The sequence below is a fragment of the Anser anser genome (assembly GCF_964211835.1).
Source record: "Anser anser genome assembly, chromosome: 1".
NCBI lineage: Eukaryota > Metazoa > Chordata > Aves > Anseriformes > Anatidae > Anser > Anser anser.
The window spans coordinates 32,109,321-32,135,437 of NC_139720.1; the positions used below are offsets into that span (position 1 = coordinate 32,109,321).

The 26,117-nt window shown below is 40.7% G+C and overlaps 1 protein-coding gene across 5 annotated transcripts in view; it reads right to left on the reverse strand.

The window, feature by feature from the left end:
- GXYLT1 (glucoside xylosyltransferase 1) overlaps positions 1-26,117 on the reverse strand; it is a 36,117-nt gene that overhangs the window by 7,418 nt on the left and 2,582 nt on the right. Inside the window, exons 1-5 of one of the 5 annotated variants that reach the window (XM_083801470.1) lie at positions 21,505-21,780; positions 13,377-13,469; positions 3,165-3,339; positions 2,327-2,452; positions 1,252-1,503 (exon numbers count right to left, since the gene is read on the reverse strand). In XM_083801470.1, the coding sequence (XP_083657596.1) occupies positions 1,252-1,503; positions 2,327-2,452; positions 3,165-3,339; positions 13,377-13,469; positions 21,505-21,662 (804 nt within the window). In that variant the 5' untranslated portion in view covers positions 21,663-21,780. Of the gene's footprint in view, positions 1-1,251; positions 1,504-2,326; positions 2,453-3,164; positions 3,340-7,850; positions 7,910-12,017; positions 13,334-13,376; positions 13,470-16,745; positions 21,210-21,504; positions 21,791-26,117 lie in introns of those variants that run through there. The other 4 variants (XM_083801474.1, XM_083801473.1, XM_083801471.1 and 1 more) reach the window with 4 other exon arrangements.

The window sequence follows — 26,117 nt, forward strand, 5'->3', positions numbered from 1 at the left end:
AAACACCTGAAGCTTCTTTATCCAGTTTTAGTCTTATCTCCAGCTATGCACTGTGCAATGATCACACTATATTCACATGTGCTTGTACAAGTATGTGTACACATGAGTATGTATGCAGTGCCTCTATTTATAGCATATACCTGCACGCAGTTTCATAAAACACAGAAAAGATAAAGATATTAGGACCAGGAACCATTAGGACCATTAGGCCAAGCAGACCTGGTAGACATCTTTTTATTTTTTATTTTTTATTTTTTTACTTCTGTATCAAGCAAGACAGGTATCTGCTTAGTTACAGTTAGAGCTGGGAAAGTTACAGCTACAGTAACTTTATACTTTAACTACAGCCGAGGCAGTCTATTCCTTATTTTTCTCAAGTTCCCTGTATTTCCATAACAAGGCATTGCAAGCATGTTAAGATGGAAGCCAAACACTTCTTAAATTGGAAATGGGTGAAAAAGGTAACAGGTACTGCAAATTTATATTGCCACTCTTAAGGCTGTACCTTCCCATAGTTTTTGGCTGTAGGCTTATTTTTCCTAACCAAACGCTTTATTTCAATGCAGATTTAATAAAAATAAAGTAGAACAGAGAGAAGTACTTTTTCCCCTAGCATAATCACACAATACTGCTTCTGTATTTGTATTTGAAGCATATCGGAAAAATCTGTGAAGCAACAACCGCTTCTGTTGCTGCACATGCTGCGTTAGGACTTAAATGAAGTTATTTCTCTATAGAAATTAAGACTGCAAAGTAAACCAAAAGGTACTTAAGTTGATCATCACCTGGTTACAATTTCAAAGATCAAAATTTACAAATAGTACAGTTAAAATAAGTTACTAAATGCTTTAGCACCACCTCCTGGTCATATTACTTCATACACACATTTTTAAAGTTAGTTTACTGTATACATAAACTGTTTTCTGAGGATCTCTGCAGTGACGAAAGAATAGTAGACTATCTACTGAGAAATGTAATTTATAGCAACAGACTGTATCCAGTCACATGATATTGCAGAACTAAAGAAAAATAAAACAAACGGACTTACAATGCAAGAATTTCAAGCCTTGCAGTGAATGACATTTAAAAAAAATAGAAGTTAGATACCATTTTAGACACAGCTTATTTTTAGATCATCTTTCCAGTTACAAGAAAAATGTTTTGAAAAATACTGTCCCAGGTGGATTTCAAACAGGATTGGAATTAAAAGTTGTAGAAGAACAAAAATTGCAACAAAGACAACATACATACCTTGAAATACTTTCTTCTGATACGTGTCATATTCATTAACATGACTCCAGAATTTATTCCAGTTACTCCATAATAGGGATGCCGAGCAAAGCGATTGTACCACCCGATACGAGGTTCTTCGTGTTCTGGTGCCATTGCAGCAATCTGGGTGGAGTTGAACTTTCTCAGAAAAGACCAAATATCATCAACAGGTCTCAAGAACAGGATGTCAGTATCAACATACAGTAATGAATCCACGTTTTTGAGGATTAACTGTGAGAAAAAAAAAAGAAAACAGTTTTATTGAACTTCTCTTCATAAAACAGAAGTTACTGCAGTTTACACATTTTAATACATTTTGGTCACATGCAAATTCGTTCATGCTAGACTGATGGCTCACAGTCAGGAATTTGATATTATTTCCCTTTGTCCCATTTTGAAGAAGTTTTTTAGGGTGAAACAGGTTTTACATAGGAAAGTAAAGCAAAGTCTGTATTTTATATCCTGGGGTTCTCAGGAGTAGCTTGTGGGCCAGGTGAAATATTGGAATAAAAAAAGCTCCTACCTTCCTGCGTCTTTCTCTTGCTTTGCTATACATCTATTCAAACAATGGGAGAAATGTAAGGATCCCCAAGAAGTGACAGTATTTGGGAGATAGCTGCCACTGCTACAATTCATCTAGCCTGAAGTATGATTTCTGAAGAATCTTAGATTAGCAAAGAAAAGGCTATACAAAACATGCTGGTAACAATAGGCTATTTCTTGATTTATTCTCCTGACATTTCTCAGACCTTGGAAAGCAAGAAACTTTCCAAATAAATGAAGAGACATGTGATAAATCCTTCATACCTCTAAGAGGATGACATAACCTACAGCGCTAAGTATATAGTGCCATAATGCAGGAAGTGAGAAAAGGAATTTTATTCCAAAGTGCCACAGAAAAAATGGTAATTTCAGAGGATTTTTTTTCTTAAGAAGGTCACAAGAGTGACTTTTATGAGTAGTAGTCCTTTATTTAAAACTAAGCAGAAATTAGATTAACAAAGATAGCTTGATACACAGACTTCTGTGCTGTCCAATAACAGAAGAAACTTACTGGCAAGAACAGCCTTTGTGAAGCACATGGTTTAAACAATTTCTTCCATTCTGTCGCACTCTCAGTTGGAAATGTTATTGGATATAATGTGTAATTAATTTTTCCTTCATATGGTAAGTCATCAAGCTAGATGAAAAGATCACAGAAAAAATTACTTGCATTCAATTTTATTATGAAAAAGAAATCACTTCCCATTTAAATTAATAATTGAATACCACTGCAACACCTCTCTTCCAAAGCAGAAATGCTCCCTGAACTACAAAAATCCGTCAACTACTTAAAATACTTGAATAAAAAGTGGCATCTGCAGGACAGTATGAATAAAACACGTCATATCAGAGCACATACACAAGTGCAAGTAAAGTAATTATTATTTACAAAAAGTAAATACATCAAACATTTTTTCCCCATTAGTTTCCACAGGAGAAACATCAATGAAGTCTTTCTCAATTCAAAATAGCCTTACCCAATTTTGCCGTAATTACTCAAAGTATGACATTTTAAGCACTAAAATAGGAAAATCTTCCACAGCTATATACCAGTCAGCTTCTAATGCTGTCACTCCCGTCAACATTATATTAATAAACTGGAAGTCGCTAAGATTAGACAACCACATCTAACATCTTCACAAACCAAGGTTTCCTTTTGTTCAAACAATGTAAGGCTGATTCAGAAGGAAAAAAATACCCATTGAACATTGTGAAGGACCTCAATGTTTTCTTAGAACCCTGTATTTCTGCCACTATGTTCAACAACTACTACCCAAGTAGTAGAGAAACCGTTAGGCATTACTCCAATTGTACTAAAAATTGATTAAATAAATGTCATGGGTACTTACTATATCTTTGAAACTCTCATGCAATTGGTCCTCAGCAAAAATATGAAACTGGAGAGGTTTGATGCTGAAGATAATGGCTGATCTCAACATAGTAACGGTCTCCTCCAGTCTCTCACCACAGGCAACCACTGCTAGATGCATTTTCTCAGAAGGATGTGCTTTCATATAATCATATCTGATACAAAAATAAGTTTTTCATTTGACATTATTCCTAGTACAGGCTTAAGAAAAAGCTCTACCATTTTCTGCAGAATGTAATTTAACAAAATAGTCTGTATCTTATTAAGTGAGCAATGGATAACTTAAACAGAACATACTAAACAATTGCATTATACCCCATACATAGATTTAAGTTTAATCTGAACTACTCTCATATCCACTCCCGCCATCCCACCCCACGAGGAAGAAACAAGAGATGGAAGACCTATACAGAAACTAGACACACAAGAAAACAAATGAAAACAAAAAGCATATTTATTTTCTTAGCAATCTTACTATTTATTACCAGCAAAGAATTCCATCAAAATCACTACATTAAAATAAAGGCTGTGTGAGGTTACATTAAAATGTGAAAGGCTGACAGCACTTTAAGTCCGTGCATGAGTTACTAGCTCATTTTCTCCCTTTTCCCTGGACATATCACAGATATGTAAACACGATGTGTGTTATATTTATATATATATATATATAAATAAGAGTTTAATTCTAACAAAAGTGAAATATCACTGCTTTTAAAAAGTTGCGTTCAATAATGTTTTTGCATGATCTAGGTATATTTTGTCCATCTTCTGCTCCAGTAAATCCTTACATCATAACCATGTTTCAGAGTTTCTCCAAAGCACTTGCAAAATGCAAAAAGATTTCTCCTCTCCTTTCATCCTGCAGGCACACAACTTGGTTTGGAAAGTGGTGAAGCTAACAGCTCAAATGGCTGTGCAGGATGTCCTGGTGCTCCCAGTGGTGCCAACAAATTCCACAGGTACCCTGATCATCTGCATCGCCCACATCTTTGGGCCAAACCACTGCAAGGTGCGAGAGCTGGGGAGTCGTTTCTCCCTTGGCCACCAGTTACAGTGAAAAGCGCCTGCTACATATTATACAAGGTATGTTTTAAAGCTATTATTTTAACACAACAGGCTAAAATTATCATCAGGTAAATACTAGTGTTTGCTTGCTAGTAAACACTGTGGGCATATTAAAGCTAAAACTGTTCTTTTGTGTTTTTTATTTTTCATATACTTAACTATTATGAAAAGCTTTCAAATGTTTTATACACGTCAGCTCAAAGCCAACCTTTAAAACAATATTCTACACTTGAGCTATTCACATGCAACTAAGGGAGGAGATGGCCTAATAGAACTAAGAGCATCTGGAGATTTAAATTACAGCTTTCCAAGTTCTGAAAACACAGAATTCTTCAAAGTTAGAAAAGACATTCCCAAACTAGTAACAGTAGAGAAATGCTTGGCAAACATACCACCCATTCGTAGAAATTTGCCATAGATGCACTCCAAAATACAAATTAAGAGATCTGATTTTTAGCACAATCTCTACCTAATTTACACAACTAAAATATATTTAAATGCATACATGTTATATTTTATATCAACAAAAGATATAATGCATATTTTCTTTTTTTTAAAGGCATGGAAGATCAACACACATTATTTTGAGTTCTTTGAAGCAAAATACAAGCAATGATATTGTTGTAAAACTGCTGAAGTTTGGTACCGTAAATAACAGTTGAGTTACTGAGCTGAAATAGTTCAAAGGCCCTAAAACTAAAAGAAATCCAACAACTCGGGGATGTAAGATTAACAAAACCTCAATTAGAGCATACAGTCAATCTTAAGGTTTGAGGTGTTACTAAACATCACATGGATGAAAGACCTCACTGGTAGGATTCAGATCCAAAACTGGGTATCTAAATGACGCTGGCATATAAAATTGTGTCCAATCTCTCATAAAAGCTAATGGAGATCTGGTGAGCAGGCAATGAACCCTAGACAGCAATTCATTTTACTTCAAAATAAATAGCTAGGCCTTGATTCAATTGTTTAACATAGGTACAGTGCCATTTAATATGCTCTAGAATATCCCACCTGACCTCCAGGGGCCAGCCCAAAAGGACAGGGTATCTCAAAGACCATGTTCTATTAGACTTACGCAGATGTCTGGGATAGCCTAGCACTTTGCTTTTAACACCAGACCTTTACTTCTTAGCCACTTACTGGCTAGTTACCTGGGTCACGCTCTATGCTCTTTCAGTTTTAACAACAGTTTAAGACCTACTTGACACAGATACATAAATGCAGACATCTATATTCAGAAGATTTAATCCACAGACTGAAGAAGTCCTGCAGCAAAACCTCAAAAAAATAGTTCAATTTAACAGAAAAAATGTATAAAATATAACTTTTAAATGTCACAGAGGCATGCCCATTCAGACCTGTATACCTAAAGCTAATCTAAACCTTACACCATGTAGCAAGCAGCTGAAGCAAAGCAAGCTGAATGTGATGAGTAGCTGAAATCCACAAATAAATGCACTGCTGCAGCCTGAACAAGCTGCAAGCACCAGATTAGCCTCATCACTAATCCACCGAAAAGGGAATTACAATAATTAAGCCCTGCAGTCATGAGAGCCTGCATTGATATTGCAAGGTCGTGTGATAAATAATGGCACCAACTACACACACTGCAGAGCTGAAAGCCAAGTTCCTGAACCACTTGTAACACATGGCTTTCTATCAATAAGGTATGATGAACATTATGCCAAAGCAGCTCTAAAACACATGGAGACTCAAAGAATATTATTTCTACATCTAGTGACATCTGCAAATAAAAGAACATTTCAAGCCACACAAGAAAAAACTTGTTATAATGCTTTCACACTCACTTTGCCCACATCTAATCTGTTTTGTGTGTACGACTCCATGAGTTCAATTTTCTCAAATCTCTGCTTGAAAGTATTTTTTTGAAAAGGCGAAAAACTAGAAAAAGCTAAAAAAATGAATTTCCATTTGTACAATATGGGGAACAGCTGGACTGAGATCTGTAAGGGCCCAATGCAAAGCTTTATCCCCGAAGCAGATGGAGCAAGAAGCCATTTCAAAGAGCGGGCCATCATGCTCCGTGGAGATCATCAGCTAAGAAGGGTATGAGACATAGTAGGTGTCAGACACACTACAGCAGGAGTTACAAAACTCCAGAGCTGTGGCTCTCACTCCAGACTCTGTGAAGAGACATCCTCTAGCGATTAGAAGCTGCATTCGACTTCCCTGCGCACAGGCCATTGGCAGTCACATCCTCTTTATTTTTTTTTTTTTTAAGCAATCTGGCCTCAGGCTGTTCCTCAGCCTCCACAAACACCCCTGTCCGCTCCCAGAGGACAATCACTGTTCCACCTTCACCCCGGGACACTAACTCCTTACACCTCATTTCTAATCCTCCACTGCCTGCACCTTTAGCCACTTTTTGCCCCTCCTCCTGCCATTAGCAGTCGCATAAACTTTATGTTGCCCAGAAGCATTTATCAGCCCGAGCCCTTCAGTCTCACCTTCATCATTAATATAACCCACCAGCAGAGCCAGTTATCAGTGCCACGACTCGCCTCATTCCCTTCTTCAATATTACGTCTACACGACTTTAGTCTTCCCCCTAATTCCTTTCAAAATCTTCTGCCTTCACTTGCTCCCTTCTCTACTTCTCCTTCCTGACTTTTCCAGCCTCCATAACCCTCTTCCCCTTCTTCACTCCATCGCTCTCTGCTGCAGTCAGTTAGGTAGTTACCTCACCAGAAGACAGCAAAAGCAAAACCTTGTTCATTTAGACAGCAACTTCTCATCACTGTGGGTTGCGTGTTGTCTAATGACACCAGCTTCCTCAGGCAGTACAGATTTTGCAGCAGTGCAGTAGCTGAGCTGCCCACGAGCAAAATAAATTTACTTTAGAAGAACGGTAACTTCTCTGAACCTGTGCAAGTTTTCAGAGATGGGAAACCTCAGAGCAGAACTTCTTACTGAACTTCAAAAAAAAAAAAAAAAGGTTCTGAAAGTGTTTGACACTTCCAAAAAAAATGGTTTCAGATTTTTTTTTTTTTTTTTTTTTTTTTTACTTTTAACAAAATGTTCAGAGGCACCATGTGAAACAAAAATACAAATGCGGATCTTCATACGCATATTGCTAATTACCAGTAGCTGGATGTTTTGGTGTGAGAAAACTTAGTGCAGAAGCTGGAGAAAACAACAACAGAGCGTATTTCAGTAAGGCTTTCTGATAGACTAACAAGAAAAATTTGAGAATTCTAGCTTGTAAAGAAAAAAGTCTCCCAAAATTGATGTGGGAGTCCTAGCTCGTGTGTGTGTGGAGCTCTGGTAATTGAAATGGAAGAGCAAAGAATGCACCCATAGTCCAACAGAGGATACTGAGCAGAAAGCAGTGACAAGATTTGGGTGTTTAGGGACAAATAAGAGTATCCTCAGAAAAAAAAAATCTAATTACATGTCAGTGTCAGTAAAAATAAAAGGAAATAAATCACCTGAGAGCACCACACATACTTGAATGAGTTTAGAAAATATGAAGAAAAACCAATCCACTTAAACACTATGAGAGCAAAACCACATACTTTGAAACACGCTGCTCAGCAGCAGCAAAAGCTAGGGTGCAAGGCATGCCCTGACGTACCTGTGTTGAAGTGCAGACCTGCATTCTGTCCTGATGAATTCTGCTGTGGCATTAGCAACCTAGGAGGAATGTAGCTGGTTATGCTCAATGAATCTGCTACAACAAGGTTTTCCAGAGCCCGTCCGTCAAGATGTTGCCTTTTATTTAAAAGAGGTATAACATGACAGACTGTATATTAAATGAGCGTTTCTAGGTCAATTAAAATTACAAAGTAATAGTTTGCTCTTCTCAAACCCTCAGTGCACCTCAGCTGAACTTCTTGGGAAAAAAGGTGTATCTTTTTTTTTAAATCAATCTTATTTTTCACCACCACTTTTTTTTTTTTTGGCACATACAAATATGGTGGCACTGGATTACAAAAAGTCATTAAGGAACCTTAAATTGTGTTTAAAAAAAAAAAACACTGGTGCATAAGAATTCCTTTTACCATCCACTGATCTGCTACTAAGAACATGCCTAGAGATTATCAGGAAGCTCCCAGAACAACTTCGCTGGCTGTCAGGCTGTCTTCCCTGACTCCTTTAACGTGGCTGGGGAAGCCAAGGAAGGAAAGGTTAGCATCCAGCTACTGAGAATAGAGTGATATGAATAGCTGAAGCATTAAATCAACTGAGTAGCTGTTGTCCTTTCAGATTTTGACTCATCAAAGAGGACAATTAAAAATATTTGTAATTTTCTGAGAAAAGGGCAGTCAACTTGCACAACTAGTTTTCATGTACAAGCGCCACTGCATTACACGATGCTAATACTAGACTGTAAGGATTGTTTTGTAGGTTACAGGTGAACATTCACGTAGAATGTTCTTGTAGAATGTGTAGAATGCAAAATAACAAGAGTTATTCTACCTCCAAACAAGTTTTCCCTATGTTTTTTCTGGGAGAGTGTTTCTTTGATCGTTTTCCCATATGCTCTGTACCACACACATCATGCCTGCTATATGTGGCTCCCTAAACAAGGTGGCTTAATTAAGTCTCAGTCCTTCCTCAACATCACTAACCTAACTTCCCATTTGGTTGTTCAATCAAGGATTAGATTGCCAGGTTCACAGCTGTGTTGAAAGTTGCTTTACTCATACAAAAAAAAAAATCCTACTGCAAACGGGTTTTCTCTTTTGGTATAAAAAGCTAGCCACATTATCACTGCAAATATTTTCCCCATACAAATCTTCTGGTAATTGGCATGTAAAATACAAATCAAATTGGATAGAACATGCAGGACAAATTTTCATATAACCAACCTGTATTATTTCAAATCTGGCACCACAGCACATCTCAAAAGAACAAATGGTAGATATGTAAATACAATATGGATGGCTTACTTATCACATCCTCTTTTCTTGTAATGCTTTGTGCTTGATCTAAATCAATTGAGCATTAAAGAGCGTGACCCAGCAGCCTTTACTCACCAGAAAAAGAAAAATAAATAGGCAGAGCGAAAAGGCAGCAAAGCCTGCACTGATCAAAATGCAACTGTGAAATCATTCCCACATTTACAGAAAGTATGATCAAGGAAACCACAGAAATTATCTGGATTTGAAAGTGATGAAAACTCTAGTTTTTACTGAGCTTAACTTTCTACCACAGCACTGAATTAAAAATAAGCCCTAATCAAAGCTTATTTTGTGTAAGTACGCTAATGATACCGCTGCATATGATGTCTAAATGTCATCTACTCAATTACAAACTCAATTAGTAGATTAGGTATGAAGTTACAATTAGCCATTTAAAAATCTACTAGAGAAGTTGAAAGTCCCATCCTCCAACGAGCTGGATATTTTCAGGACTTTCACAATTCATTTTAATTTATCCATATCACCAGGACCTCGATGCACTCAAGAAACGTGAAATGCCTTTTTAATTAGGCAATGCAAGTTAAAACCCACTTAGAAACAACATCCAACAACTGAAAGCAGACAGACCAGATAACCAAAGTAATGACCTCTCAGATTTTTTTTTTTTACTCAGTCTACTGCACAGATGAGCAGCCACACCTGCCAGGTCACATTGGGCACCATGAGAGGTGCACCAAAAAGGACATGAATCATCTAGGTAGGTCATGCAAAAGCCAAGCCTCATTTTATCTTTATCAGCATTGTTTAAATTTTGGATAAAATCTAACCATTATATGTTAAAAAAAAAAAAACAAAAAAACAAAAACTGACCTCATCCTTCTTCTATTAAAATAAAGGCTAACAAGAAATATTCTGTACATAAGACGTTCTGTCTGAATAGTGTTGTTAATCACAATGTTGATATAAAACATGGGTGCAGAATGGCTCAAAAATCCATCCCATGTACAGCATGGACAATAGATCTCAGACTAACTTAAAGGGACAAGATCCATATAAACCATCATTAGAAACATCAACTGCTCAGAGCTCACTGATCGCAAGTGAGGTTGAATTAGCTCTACCATGAATCAGACCGAAGTGTCTAAGAACACCTCTCCTACGAACTTCCAGACCTCTACGGGTCTCCAACACTTCTGTTGTACAAACCTGAATCTTACAAATCCACACATTTGTTGTCACTTCATGCATTAAACATATACAGTTACTCAGACAAAAACGATGCAGCAATCTGCATTTCAAAAATGTCTATGCCAAGTTCTCTCTCATGGATAAATGCATTACCTGCAGTTCCAATGTCCAGAAGAAAAAAAGCTGACAACAGTTGCAAGTTATAAACACAGAAAAAAAAATGAAGGTTTTCAAAAGAAAGATTTAAAAATCTAGAGGATAAAGGACAACCTTCAATGTCTGAATAACTTGACTGATAAAGGGAGAAGAGATACTCCATCTCATACTACATTGAGATAAAATTTATGAATATACTATTAGCAAAGAAACTCTGTCTATGTGGTCTGCTCATCTGGACAAACTCATTTGGGTCCGTTTATTGAAATGGCATGCATAGAACACCAGAAGCTCTATTCACAAACTGATTTATGATTTGGATAAATACCGTTCTCTTTTTATGGATTAAATCAGACCAAACAGAATACTCAAGATAAGTGGTGGTGTGGTTCAATGACCAGACTATGCCATCTCTATTAAAAACATACTCATTGGAACTCCCATTATTTTGTTGCCAAGTCTATAGGCAGTGGAGTTAGCTACCCTAAGATTTCAATAAGATACATAACTGTTAGGTTTTTCTCATATCCCAGTCTCTTCAAAATGCTGCTTTATTTTGCACATCACTACAACAATCATACTTAGTTGTATAACACAAAGGTTCAGTGAACTGAGGATCAAATTGTAATAGGTAGAGGTTATAAGGTAGAAGTTTCAGTCCTTTATTGCAAAAGATATCCAAATCAATCAGTGTTGCCTCTTTACAGAAAGAGTTTATCTTCTTGAAGAGTCAATCTTGAAGTGGCTTTACACATATGATGTCAGGAAACAAGAATGCTAGATTTCATTTGCAGCAATTAATAAACTTGCATGGAATTAAGTTCATTCCTCTTCCTCCAAAATCTTCCTGCAAACTTGAGAATGACTCAATATCACTTGAGAAGCATAAAATGGTACAAACGGCCTGAATTCTTCAACTTATCAATGCACTTAGTGCAATACACCTATTTTCTCTGAGAGAAAAGCAAAATTACAGCTCATATCCGAAGCTGAATCCAAATGGCAACTCTCTTCTGTTATTCCAGCACATGCGAGGAAATGAGGCTTATGCAACAGGCTGAATGCTGAGACACTGAATTGCTTGCTGCCGTCCAAAGAGGGAGCACTTTCTCCTCCTTTCTGCCATCTTCCCCACTCTTCTTACACAAACCCAAATTCTGGCACTCACTGCACCTCTCTGAAACTAACTGAACTCATTAAATATAACAAGAGTTAAAGTCTGAGGGAGACAGGTGGACCCCTCTGAAGTTAAGACAGGTCAGTAAGGAAATAAGCACTAGAGCCAGCACAACATTCACAGAACCACAGAACAGCTGAGGCTGCTCCAACCCCTGCTCCAGTAGGGATAGCCAGAGCAGGCTGCCCAGGACTACGTCCAGGTGGCTTTGGAAAAGCTCCAAGGAGAGAGACTCCTCAGCCTCTCTGGGCAGGTGCAGCATTCTCAATAGAACAGAACGTGTTACAGCTTAATGTATGTGCAAAGGAACTGCGTGGTGTTTCTCCAATTCTGGTTCCAAGATCCCACCACTTACCTTGAGCCTGGCATAAAATCTGGAAGGGAAGTTTTCTGCTGGTTTAACGCGTTCCATTGTATCGTGGAGAGTTTGGGGACATCATCACAGGCAATGGGGTCAGAAGACAACACCACCCTCTCCTCTTTCAGCACTGCACAACTGCTACACTGGCTCAGACGTCCATGAACGAACAAAGCATACAATCTCATTCTGTCTCTCCAAAAAGGAGAGACTAAGCCCCTAACACCCCCCACCGCAGCAGCACTGACACTCCGTTTACCCCCACATCACTAAACTTCATGACGCTAAACTCCCAAAAGCTAACCTTAAGGGAAAAGGATGTGAACCGAGTCCATTCAGACAGTTAAATAAACCAAAGGGAAACTCAGATGAATTCCTCTGCCAAAGGAGGGTGACACACTGGCTACTAAGTGCAGGGAGAAAGACTCAGCAGTCCCAGTTTAACTGGGTACTTCACTAACAGCCTAAAAATCAATCTAAGCCATACCTTCAAGTAACTTCTTGGCAACTGATAAGTTTAAAAAGCACTGAAAGCACACAAACAAAGAGGAATAGGGGACAGATCTAAAATCTTTCCCATGATTATCATTTTCAGTAACATTTTAAGTTTTGTGAAGCTAAAGCTTCACAAAATGGATGATCATTTCAATTTTAGATATAAGAAAAAATAACTTTAAACTTTAGTTATATACTGAGGGGAACTATACAGGTTAGAGAAGATACCTCAAGAAGATTAAGGCTTCCTCCATTTCTTTACAAGTTACTTTCCTAACCTGACAGCCTAAAGCAAGTGAACAACCACATCAAAGCATTTAAACTTCTTGTTAAAGATAAAACTAAGGACACAGTATACGCTTTAACATACTGTATCTTAAAATGCATTCTACAGTAGTCATTTCAGTGGTTTGGGTTGAAGTACCCTCCTCGTATTCTATATAATATGGAATTTTAACAAAAACCCCAAGACTTAACTACTAAGCTTACCTGTCATGATTACAAGTCACATCATGGGTATTACTGTGCTACAAGTTTTATTTATCAAAAAAAATCATCAGTAACTTTTAAAAATATATTCAGATTGACTTTTTACCAATGTTAACAAATATTTATTTAAGGAAGCAACATAACTGAAAAAAATATTCTTTGTAATAACACTTCTTGTACAACGTCTCAAAACATAATAGAACAAAAAGAGAAAGCCTATCTAAAGGCAACCACAATACAAGCATGTGAAATATATGTCAAGCAATCAAAAGATTTTGCTTTGTCACCTTGTTAAATAGCGAGAAATGTTGTTATAGTAGCTGCACCTGTCTGTAACCAAATAATAAAGTACTATTTAATAATAGATCCTACCTAAAAGCAGCTTCCCAAAAGCAGTTCATTCCACAAACATCAGAGGGCAGCATCCAATAGGAATTCCAGAAAGATACAGACAAATTCTTACACCTAACAGGATAAGACAAAAATAACCTATATGAATGTTACCGAATTTATGGCAAAGTTAAATGGATTATTTTGTAGCTCAAACATAACTTGAATAGGTAATTACTTGGCAGAAGACTCCCTATGTAATGCAGCTTGGATAACACAAAAGAGGAGGTGTCAACCAGGAGGGGTTCTTTTAAGGAAGAGCAGTCCCAATCCTTTCACCTTTCCTCTCCACGTATTTTTAGAGTGAAAGAAACAAAAGGGCTGTATTTTTTTTAAGGTTGTTCTACATTCTCTGCTTAGTGCAAGTCCAAGGCAACACAAAGCTGCAAAGAACTCCCTCACCTTTGCAGTACCTTTGTCTAACCTAAGCAGAGGAGTAGAACATCTCAATTCCAAACTTACACTGTCCATTTAAACACAATCCCTATTCATCCATGACTATTTAGAGCATACCTGCAAAACTCATTTAAAACTGGACTTTCAGCACCAATTGATTCCATTATTTCAAAGGTTATTACAAAACAGAAATAATCACCACATCTGAAAAGTTTTCCTTCCCCATGCTAATGACAAGACTACTAATTTGTTGACTTCTGCTACACTAACAACTGAAAAATAAGGTTTGCTAGACCACCGCTAAATTTTATGAAATAGCAATACGGGAAATATTTTAAAAGAGCATTAGAAGTGCGTGGTTCAAAGTTTCAGTTGAGGGAATTAACATCACAATTTAAAATCTTAAATGAGCATGGGGAATACTGCAAAGCAAGAGGTATGCACTGTTCAGTGACTTCCTATGCTTCATCTTTATGCCCTGGTGACATGACGCCAACGGTGTTTACCCTTGTCTGAAAATTAGTATCTGTGAATCAAAAATGTGCAAGAAGGAAAACCACACAAAAAAATGACGATGGAAAGATTAAAGGACTACAGCTCAAAACCGTACTGGAAGTTTGTTTTGCAAGATTTAAATCAATCAGCACTATCTCGGCAGGGTAACCTGACACCTGCAAAGGCCAATTCTTTGTGAAAAATCACATTTAGTATTTACTGTAGTATCAAAAATGGCAAGCTGTAGAATTTCTTGACACTTGAAAAAAAATGATAAACATACAAAATATTATACTAAGCCTCATTAATTGTTGGTGGGGCTGAGTTCTTCGGTAGGGATCACCGGAAATCCTCATATCCTGTAGATACATGTGTTTGCAAGAATTAGAGAAATCTAATCCACAAATAAATATCCAGGTACGAAAAACGGTAACGGATTCGGGTAAGTGCATATTTGCGTTTCTCTGGGGAAAGTTAATGGTATAAAACTGCAAGTTGTCTGTGCCAGATTCTCTCTTACCTTAATCTTTGTTACTTCTGAAGTTTCAAAAAAAAAAAAGAAAAAAAAAAACCTTCAAGGCACATTAAGACCTTGTGCTTATCTGAAGAACAATCTTTACAATCTCCAGTACATTTTTGTACTGACTCTCATTATTTTGAGGTCAAATTAATAGATTCTCAAAAAATTAAAAGACTCTCAAAAAAACAGTCTCTGGTTTGGAAGATTATCGTATTATTATTACAGGGGATTCTTCTTCCAGCTGTCACAAGAGCAGTGTTTTTCTCAGCTGCCTTGAGCTACTGTCTTATCCAGCCTACTATGGCAAGAGGCAAGCTTGAATTAATGCCAAAGTGCTTTCTCTGCCACATTAGGCCTCTTCAATACCCCATTTAGCACTATGACAAGGTTGTCAGCCATGGATTTGATTCATAAACTCCATTGGAAAGAGAGGTGTTACCAAGATGCAGGTGTATGTACTTTGCCTAATGTTAGACTTTTTCCTGCAAACAGACCCATCTCTCAACGGACCGTACGCTACCGTATTCCATACGGCTTTCACACAGAACTGATTAAGAGACTGAAACTGACGGGTAGCATTTTCTTATTGCTATTCGCAATAAGCTCATTCAAAAAAGACATTCACGAAGACTGTATTTTTTTTACTTGAAAACTAGAATAATATTTGAGAAAAGCTTGGAAGACAAACAAAGTGTCAGAAGTGATTCACAAAGCCAAGGAGGTGCGTTTTGTCCAACAAACAGGTTACCTGAGAGAACACTAGTCGGGCAGGAATAGTCACCTTCAGCATTAGGATATTTTGCCCCGCCTGATACAGGCTGTGTGGTTGAAGGCTAATCTCCATAAACACAGAGGAGAAAAGAAAGGCTGGAGGAAACCCAGCAAACCAAGCAGCCCTGCCCCAGCTCCTCCCAGCCGTGAGGCAGAAGGTACGGGGCCCGCCTCACTCCCTCACCCCACAGCTGAGGGGGCTGCCAGCAGGGGCAGGGGGCCTGCTGGGGAAGGGCGTTCGGGGGAATGACCTTTTAGGTTTTACCTTAATCCTAAACGAATGACCTTTAGGTTTAGGGGAATGACCAAAGACAGGGAAAGCTATGGATTGAGGTGAACTGTGGAGAAGGGAGAAAGGGAGAACAGAGAGAAGGCCCAGTGAGATGTATACAGGCTGCCAGGCGTACCGCCGGCCACGTGTGCCTGATGGGCAGCCTCCTGAACACACTCAATTTCTATACTCCTGGGTGAAGGGGTGCTCTGTTCTCTGTGTGTGTGCATGCATGGAGGCCAGCAGCTGAAAAGGCAGCCTCGTCACAGGGCCTCAGGAGCCTGTGGTGCCAGAAACCAGAGACCTGTGTGCACCCGGTGAGTGGGTAAGCACGGTGGTACACACGGACACTAGCAAGAAGCAAGCCAGACTAGCCCACAGGTGGGGTAGATGACTTGGGAGTCGGGTAACAGAGAGGCCCCAAGTCTGGGCCAGACTGCAGAGATCAAATCCTGAGACAGCTACTGAAAGAGTCAGGGGTTTAAGCCAGCCCCAGAAGTCTCAGTGCCTGAGCGGTGGCCCCTGGGGGGACCAGAGGGTCCCAGTCAGCCAGCAGAGGGGCCTGGCGAGTTGCATTTAGACATTAAGGCCACAGGTCTGGACCAGCTCTGCGAAAGATCCATTTGCATGAAGCAACTGGGAGACCAGGCAATCTGCCTGCCAGACAGACTGAGTGTCTAAGGGCGGTTAGTGGAGGGATCCACAGATCCGCATCAGTGCCTGGGTGTGTATATTTAGGGAGTCTGAGTACCAGCGACCACAGCGGGGCCGCAAGCCTGGTGGTTTGCGTGCCCAGGGCAGAGACAGGGGAGACCAGCCTGTCCAGCAGCTGGCTCCTGCCCCTCTGAGTGCCTAAGGCCAGTTACTGCAAGGATCCACGCTGTGTACATTTACATACTTTTCACTAAGAGGCTTCCACCCTGATTAGCCAGAGGAGGGAACAGGATCAGGCCACCTGTGCTGTCTGTGGTTGTGCAAGAGCTATTTTCTCTGTGTTGATGTCTGTGGCCAGCCGTATGCATACGCATGTAGTGTGGGCATGGGCGCCTGTCGGGAATTAATGCTCAGCTTTGCCATCATCAGCCTCGCCACCGGACTACTGGGCTGGACAACTCCTAACACCAACCACTGCCAAAAAAAATAAAAAACCACCAAAGAAATACAAAGCTTTAAGAACACTGTTAGCACAGACAAGCATTCTCAACATTCCGTTTAATAGTTCTACGTATCTCTCCCCTAGACAATTATCCATTTAATTCCTCTATCAGGTAATTTAGTTTCAACACAGATAGTAAGAAAAATTTAGTTTTATAGTTATAGCAAAAATGTATATATTTTGACCTGAAAAGAAGGATTTGGAGCAATGTTTAATTTATGTGCAAAATACCTACCAATGCATGCCTCACACTGACTGAGGCCCTCTGCTCAAGCGAGGCCAGTTCTCACCATAAGGATCTCCCAGCAACCAGTGGTAAAAAAATCCTTTTGTTAAGCACGCTGGTGGGCTTCCTACTAATGGAGATCATAGCTTTCAAGCATACTTCTCAGTCCAGATGGCATCTCTTACACCACTGTAACTTCCTAACGATTTAGCAGCATGTCCAAATAGTCAGGGTTGCAGCCAACTAACTTGAGTCATGGCTGCTGCATCCCTTCAGTACTGCACTAACAGCCCAACACCAAACTGCAAGCATCGAGTAACCGAGAAAGACTGGCGCAGCAAAACAGGAAGGCTGCAGTTTTATTTCCTTCCTGCTCATACATGCGGGAGTAAAAAGTTAGGAAATAAGAGTTGTTCAGTTCCACTCCCAAACACACTGAGAAGCCCTGATTCTTCTGAATAGCTTTTCCTGAACGATATCCCAAATTTGTTTTGATTTATTTTAATCTGAAAAGTAATAGCTTTATTAGACAGGAGGCAGCAGATCCCAAGTTTTATGTTAAAACATCTGACAGGACAAACTTTTTTACTAGAAGAGTCTTGACATTGTTTCATCAACTAATAACATGTTTATTTAAAACAGCATTTGTTAGTCAACTTAGCTACTTGACACACTCAGATGATTTTTTTAAATGAAGTTTCAACTTCAAATTATTCCATGCTTCATCCTTTTAAAAGTTTTACTCACATTTTGAAATGTTTAGACAGTTCCTAGACCAATTCCTTAACGTACAATAGCTGAGAAACACTCTGGTGAGACTGCTGGTTACATTCTGACACAGGAAAACAGCTGCCTACAGTGCAAGGGAAGAAAGATCTATCACAACCATCCCACTCTGCTGCCTAAACTGCTGGGTTATACACTGCTTGCACTTTTCCAGGCACTATAATCCACTTAACTCTCCCTTCGCCAGTCTAGTTAGAGAGCAAGAGAGTCAGACAGCAGTTACACGTCACAAAACAGTGTGCCTGGCTGCATGAAAATGCTAAACTAGAGCATAACAAAAAAATGTCTAATTTTAATAGGGTCAAATTCGTTGACCTCACTGAGTTCATGGAGCTGACTACAGACCGATCCCTGCTCTGTTTCACAAACTTGCCATTAGATTAGCACTCCTTTTGGATCCAAATAGAAAGAGGAAGATTATCTGCTTAATTGAAGTGGCAATATTGATAAAATTAACTGAAGACTCACTGCTCATAAGCACAGTTACAGCCTGCTAATTAGCTGATCTGAAAGCATGTGGAGGAGTACTGCCTTGAAAGGATACTCCACAGACAGCAGATTATAATATTATTGAATGATACACGTGAAAAAAAAAAGGGTGGATAAATGCACATTTGGTACATTTTTTCCACAGCCACCTTCCTCATCCATAAATCATACCAGCAAAGAAAAAAACAGCTGACTATACACAGTGAATTTTGACTGACTTTGTCTCTTCTGGAGGTAGACACTTAAGCATTCTCTATTTTCAAGTTCAGATCTGTTGTTCATTTAGCTATTATATATGACTACTTACTATTCATTACTGCTTTTCTCACTGGAATAATCATAAGGACAATCTGGGGATTTAACTGAAATTCTTGAAATGCTCTACAGCTATTTATACCAAGTTTCAAGACACAAGCTTTTAGTTTCTAGTCATCTTGTTCCTCAGGCTACTGTAGCCTTTGAAACAAACAACTCATTACCAAAGTGATTACCCAACAAGCTCCTCTGAATTGTTATGGTTATTGGAGGATCTTGCCTCAACCTGTAATTCTAGTTTCAACATGGTACTTCCCTTTTAATTAAAGATTTTCTACTTAAAAGCATCATCACTATTGCAAAATTCTTCCAGGTGTGGTATTCTGAAGCTTTATTCAAAGCTCGCAGTTTTCAGTTCACATGCTTCTGAAAACAACCAGAAATCTTGACGTTTCTTCCCCATCACAGAATATGGCTAAGCTCCTTCTGCTCTTATGTCATATACTAAATGAGCTTATTTGGGAAAAAGAGTTTCCTTTTCAGCTGAGAAGAGAAAAGCACTGCTGAGTGCATAAATGCTTTCAATGGCAGTTGAATTTGCTTTGCTAAACTGTATTTTAAAGCTAACAGTGAAAACAGCTGAAGGAGCCCACCGCTGAGAGCTACTATTAACGCATATGAAACACTGAACTTCAGGAAGGATGAAAAGGTTATCTGAACACAATTTACTCTACAGGGGTACCAATCCCTTGCTGTCGTACACAAGAAGCAGGCATAAACCAGCTTTGTAGCTATCAGGCTCCGGCTCCACTAAAGAAAGAGCTGAAGTATGAAACCTGAAATACACCCATACATTCATCAAGATGCTTATATCAATCACACAAGAGAGCATAACATGATCTAATGCCTGAGAATAACCAAAATAAGTATCTTAAGGAATATTTGGTGTGGCATTTCTCAACTGCCATAGGATACATTTTTTCCTGTGAAAAGTCCCTTAAATGTTTTCCTTAAAAGCCTTTAATGGGCTAAGTTCTAAGGGACCCAGCTTCTTGCACCCAAGTTTTGCAAATGCTGTTTGTACAAGCAGCATACAAACTTCAACAGTTTACAGTGGGAAGATGTTCATCCTGAGCCTTTACTTTGACAGCAGTTTATAGGTAAAGAACTCCCACAGAGATGTCAAACAGACACTGATTTTGCAAAAAGGTATGTCTTCACGAAACTATATGCGTACGAATCATTTATGGCACTTAGACCTTTGGAAGGTAACTTTCTCAGTCTGTAAGGCTTTTCAAAATTGCAACACAGTGCAGATTTGTATCTCATCCCACTGTAATGCAGCAAGAAGCTGCTTGAACCTTGTTGGGGTTCTCCCCCCCGGTATTCAAGTTAAAGTAACTTAAATGTTACATGTTAGTACAAATATTAAAATAATAACAAGTATAACTTTTTAAATAGATTTGGTTCTTCTGCTAAGGACCACAATCCACCTGAAAGTAACATCATTGTTTGCTAATGCAAAATTATTTAATTATCATCTTTTGCCCACCAAAAGCTTTCTTCAGGTAGATTAAATATTTTCTTTATCAAAACAAACATCATACATAGGATTTTTTCTCACATTTCTGTTTAAAACTGATTTATTATTCCAATGAAATGTTACAAAAAACTTTTTTCTAGTTACCATGTTCTTTAGAACTAGCGCATTTCAACTCCTCACAAATTTTAATGCTGAACTAGAAGCGAGGAACAAACATCCCCACGTTTTTCCAAGTCGTAATCTGCATTCATCTGAACTAAAGCAAAGGCATGGAAAGAAAAAAAAAAAAGCCAACGCATCCTCTCAAGTAGTTACACCAGTCAACAGTTGGGTTTCACATTTCAGCCAACTCCACCCCTAGCAACTCAGAATGCTGTTTCAAGATATTTTAAGATGATTAAGTCAGAGTTTGTCATCCTGCCACCCTCCATAACTCCTTGGCACCAGCGCTGTCACTTTCATAATTGCACGGTGAGCCGTTTCAGAGAGCTGAGCTGCCCAAAAATCAGGTGGTTTCGGGCAGGCCAGCACGCCCGGAGAGCTCACCTGTGCGACCCCAGGAGCACAAGTGGTGTCGGAGAGGGAAGGAGAGGCAGTCACCAAACTTGTGTGGTCTGGAAATGGTGGAGATTTACACTGCTGGACTTCAGCTGGCCCACGAAGGCCTGGTCCTGCTCTCTCTGCAGCTTGAGCAGCAGATCCCATCGCAGAGTTTTCGCTGGCACCACTGCTCCGGCAAACCCCAGGAGCACAGGACCAGGAAACTAACCTGCAAACTAACTCAGGCCCACTCCCCACTTGAGCACATGAAATTTTCTGCTGAAGGGAGACCGGCAGCAGCAGCGCAGGGCCAGAGCAGCCCAGCCTTACACCTCTCCGACCATGCTCGCTTCATAAGTGACCTTATTAATTATCTCATCATAAACATTACCGATTAAAGTTGAAGGCGAGAGCTCAAAGTCGCCAACCCCAGCCTCAGAGCCGAGCACTTTGCCGGGGGGGGGGGGGGAAGCAAACCCAAGCGCCCTCCCCCCGCCAGGCCTCGCCCCCCGGGCCCCTTCCCTTTGTCTGCCCGCTGCGGGGCTCGGCCCCACCAGCCCCGGTAACCGGCCCGGGAGGCGCCGAGCAGCCGGGGGCGCCCGCGGCACGGTGCCCCGCAGGACCGCGGGGGGGGGGAGCCGCCCCCCGTCCCCGTCCCGTACCTGCCGGCCCCGCCGCTCCTCCCCGCCGGTCCCGGGTCCCGCTGCCGGCCGCCGGGCTCCTGCTCGAGGGAGAGGGCCAGCTGGCTGAAGCCGTAGAGCAGCGAGCAGACGCCGCAGCCCAGGCACAGCAGCGCCACCCGCCCCAGCCGCCGCATCATCCTCCTCCTCCTCCTCCTCCTCCTCCTCCTCCTCCCGCCGCCACGGCCCCGGCAGCGGCGCCCGGCAGCAGCCGGGGCCCTCCGGGCAGCGCGAGGCCCAACGGGCGCGGCGGCGCCAGCCCCGGCGTGCGAGGGGAGGGCCGGGGGGAGGAGCGGGGCCTGGTGCCCTGCCTCCTGCCCGGCCTCCTGCTCTCCTCCCCTCCCTTCCTCCCTCCTTGCCCAGGCGTCCGGGAAACATGTCGGTGACAAGAGGCCGAGTAAAGAAATGGCCCAGGCAGGTGCCTGGCTTGTCAAGCTGCAAGCACATTGACATCTCACCTGCATTATACCACAGAATCATTAAGGTTGGAAAAGACCTCCGAGATCATCTGGGCCAACCATCCCCCTGCCACCAACGTCACCCACTGAACCATGACCCTAAGCACCACATCCAACCTTTCCTTGAGCACCCCCAGGGACGGTGACGCCACCACGTTCCTAAGAGCAAAAGAGTCTAAGGGGCAGTGAAGGCGATGCTTTTCCCCACAGCCATCAGTCAGGGTTTCTGCAGTGTCATCTTCGACTTGCGCACAGCCACCTTTTGCAATGACACTGCTTCGTGGATACTGCCACAACACTGCCTCGTGCTCACTGGGCAGCTCGGTTACAAACCATACAATCACAGAATATCCGAGTGGGAAGGGACCCTCAAGGATCATCGAGTCCAATACCCCCTTTCTCCTCCTGAAGATGCAATCTGAGCGTGCAGTGAATTTCAAGAAAAAAAAAAAAAAAAAGGCAATCTGATTTACACTAAAGCTTAAAAAATCAGTTATACTGCAGATCACAGATTGCGGGGCCTGAGGGTATATGTTGAAGTAAATGTCTGTGAAACCTCAGCTATAGCTTACTGCTTTTTTTTTTTTTTTTGGCTCCGTTTAAGAGGTGGGGAAGCAGAATGCCAAATGGCAACGCTAGTAGCTGGAAGAGGTGCAATCCCAAAATGTCCTGCCTATCCTCATCCCCAGGAACAAAGAAATGAGGAAAAAAGGCAGCTCTTGTGAAGTATTGGGTACTCAGCTATGTTTGGGGTATAGGTATCAGGATGATCACTAGGAAATAAGAGTAGGGAAATTGAAACTGAGAAAAGAAGCAGAATCTAAGAAAGGAACGGAACCAAGGAGGATGAGGAGCAATGATGAGAATTGCACAATCCCAGACTGGCTGAGGCTGGCAGGCCCTGAGGAGCCCACCTGCCCCAGCCCCTGCCCAAGCAGGGACACCCAGAGCGGGCTGCCCAGGGCCACGTCCAGGGGGCTTTGGAAGATCCCCCAGGAGGAGACCCCACGGCCTCTCTGGGCAGCCTGTGCCAGGGCTCAGGCACCTCCCAGCACAGAAGTGCTGCCTGGTGCCCAGGGGGAGCCGCCTGTGCTCCAGTTTGTGTCCATTGCCTCTTGTCCTGCCACTGGGCACAACTGAAAGAAGCCTGGCTCCATGTTCTTTGCACCCTCCCTTTAGGTATTTATGGACATTGATGAGATCCCCCTGAGCCTCCTCTCCTCCAGGCTGAACAGCTCCAGCTCTCTCAGCCCCTCCTCACAGGAGAGGTGCTCCACTCCCTCAGAGATCTTCCTGGCCCTACGTAGGACCCTCCTCACTATGTCCATGTCTCTTGTGCTGTGGGGGGCAGAACTGGACCCAGCTCTCCGGGTGCAGCCTCACCAGTGCTGAGCAGAGGGGAAGGATCCTCCCTCTCAGTGACACTTTGCCTAACGCAGCCACGAATACCATCGGCCTTCTTAGTGACAAGGGCACAAGGGCAAAATTCATGGCCAAAGATGGCAGGGTGATGGAGGGACCTCATGAGGGATGGACTCACTGCGAGAGTCATAGATGAAATAAGGAAAAAATTTGAAAAAAAAGACTCTAAAAAGAATTTGCTTAATGAACTAAGGGAAATTTATGTTAGTGAGGCCATGTGCTACCAGACGTGACAGAAAAAAGGAAAAAAAAAAAAAAAACAGTTCTGGAAGTGCCACTTAGTGTTGCAGCTGGGCTTTCTGCTCCTCCTGCTTTCTGTTCCTCCATGCTTTGATCCCCCTTATCAGTGGATGAACTCCGCCACTCTGCCAGCTTTCCTGTGTTTGTGCTCACAATCAAAACCTGGCGTCTTGTTCTCCTTGTATATCTGCACCCTGACCTGTGTCACTCACTGTCCCATTTCACAGCCCCCTGACATATACTACCAAGTCCCCGTGGCAGGTAATAAATAATACTTTTCATGGATAAATGAAGCCCTGACTTCTTGCCCTTACTGCTCAGGAGAGCTTTCTGTTTAATCCAGGAGATCTCAGTACAGATAAGAAACAAAAAGCCAAGAGGCTGATACTATATTGTACAGACTGATGCATAAAAATAGTTGAAGAAAATAATCGGAAGTCTGAGATATGTGGTGAGAGGTGGGCAATTTTAAAGGCAAATTCATAGCAATGTGTGAGTTGGAGAGGAGAGAGACAAAGGAGCGTTTACTGACAGTGGCCTCAAAAGAGAAGTCCGGTTAGTCCCCACTGCAGCGTGACACTTGCCTTCTGAGCTGAGGAGTGTTCAAGTCGAGGAAAATGAAGCCTATAGGGTGTTACACAGGGACCAAGAATGAGTGTGGCAGCTGGCCAGCAGCAATACTTTCATGTGTCAGAAGAAGAAAGTGTATTTTTAGACAAGAAAAGAAGAAATAAAGAGTGATAAGGGGAGATGAGATAAGGGGGGAAAAAAATCCTTTCGGATTATCAATCATACCATTTCCCTGCTAGGAATTTATAGGATTCTCTCCGTTCCGTGCTGTCCAGGAATGCCTGAATAATGAATGAGTGAGAATGTATCTGCAGTGGTCTAAAAATATAACCGAAGCAAGGTCAAAGAGAAAGTTAGTATCTTTTCTTAAGGTATCTGATGCAACTGGGGAGAAAGAAAAAATCCAAGAAAAGATCAGATTAATTTATGCACACACAAGCCTTTTTTTACACTGCAAAATCTGTGCATTTAATCCAACTGGCAGTTGGTCTGATAAGAGGCAAAAAGCTTCTTACTACAAACTCTGCTGTGTGAATAACAAAGATAAAGAAAAATGACTGAAATGTCATGCCTAAGTTTCTTCTCTGAGAAAAAAAGCAATATCAATAGTTATCCAATTATCTAATACAGCTTTTAAAATTCTTTAAAGAGAAATGATTATATACCTTTATTACTCACCATAATTAATGAGAAATATATAACATTTTATGCTGTAACGTTTGCTAGTCTTTAAAAAAACTGTTAAAACATGAAGAAGCACAATCACATACAAGGTTCTCCCCATTTATTTCCAATTTTAAATCTTTAAATCCTTTTCCTGAATGGAATTAAAAGCTACTTAGCCATGGTAGCTTTTGTAACTCTTAAAGGGATTCAGTTCTATTTGCTATGTCCAGAAAATACCTTAAATCCAGAAAACAGTAAGCTTAGAAAAACTACAGGCGTTAAATATTTAGGACAACTCATTTTATAAAAGAATAAATACCCTATACTTCTGTAAATGAGTTCAAAGGCCATAAAAGCAGTTCATGCATGCCAGAAAATTAAACCAAAATTCTAACTACTCATTAGATCGAGAGATAAATTAGATCAACTTAAATTAAAATATATACATACTCACAATTATGGAAGGGGATTATCAGATGCAACCAAGAGAACAAAGAGAGAAATCAAATTCCACTCAAACTTTCTGCTAATGAAAAAGCCCAGTCCTAATCAGATGCGTTTCCATCATTTCTTCTGGGTTTGTTCTTTCAGGAAGTTAAACCATTAGTTAAGTTGGCAAAGCAATAAGATTCTGCGCTGACAGATTTGTGTCAAGGCTGCCAAGCGTGCAGACCAGTTAAGGGTTTTTCAAAGGCAAAGACACTTTCTTTGATGTTCACATGCCCTTTCGTACAACCTGCAGTGTCAACACTTTGCTATGATAGATTGTAAGGTTGGGTAAGGGAGGGGGAACTGCTTTGCTGCCATGTGCTGTGCATATGGTATCATCAGACTTCTTGGTGTAATGTCCCTTTTCTGTTTGTACCAGACATCATTTTTCTTTCCTTCAAATTTATTCTTAAGATGAGGATTTAGTTTAGTACAGCTGCCTTCCACTCCTACCATATCTACTCTTCAAATTTCCTCACATCAGCCCCAACATTAAAAAAAGTTCGTCAAAATTCTCAAAATCAATTTTGATTACCAAAGTACTATCATATTCACTCATTCCTTCTCTTTTTAGTTCACGTTTGTTTGCATTGTAGTGTCTGTTTAACCTACTTAGCCTATAAACAGCAGCTTACCATATTTTGCAGTTACTCTTCATATTAGGAATATACGTACCTGAGGGCAGTAGTACACAAATTTAAACAAATTGCAGTTTGTTTAAAATCAGTTTGGGAACTGATGTGATACTTT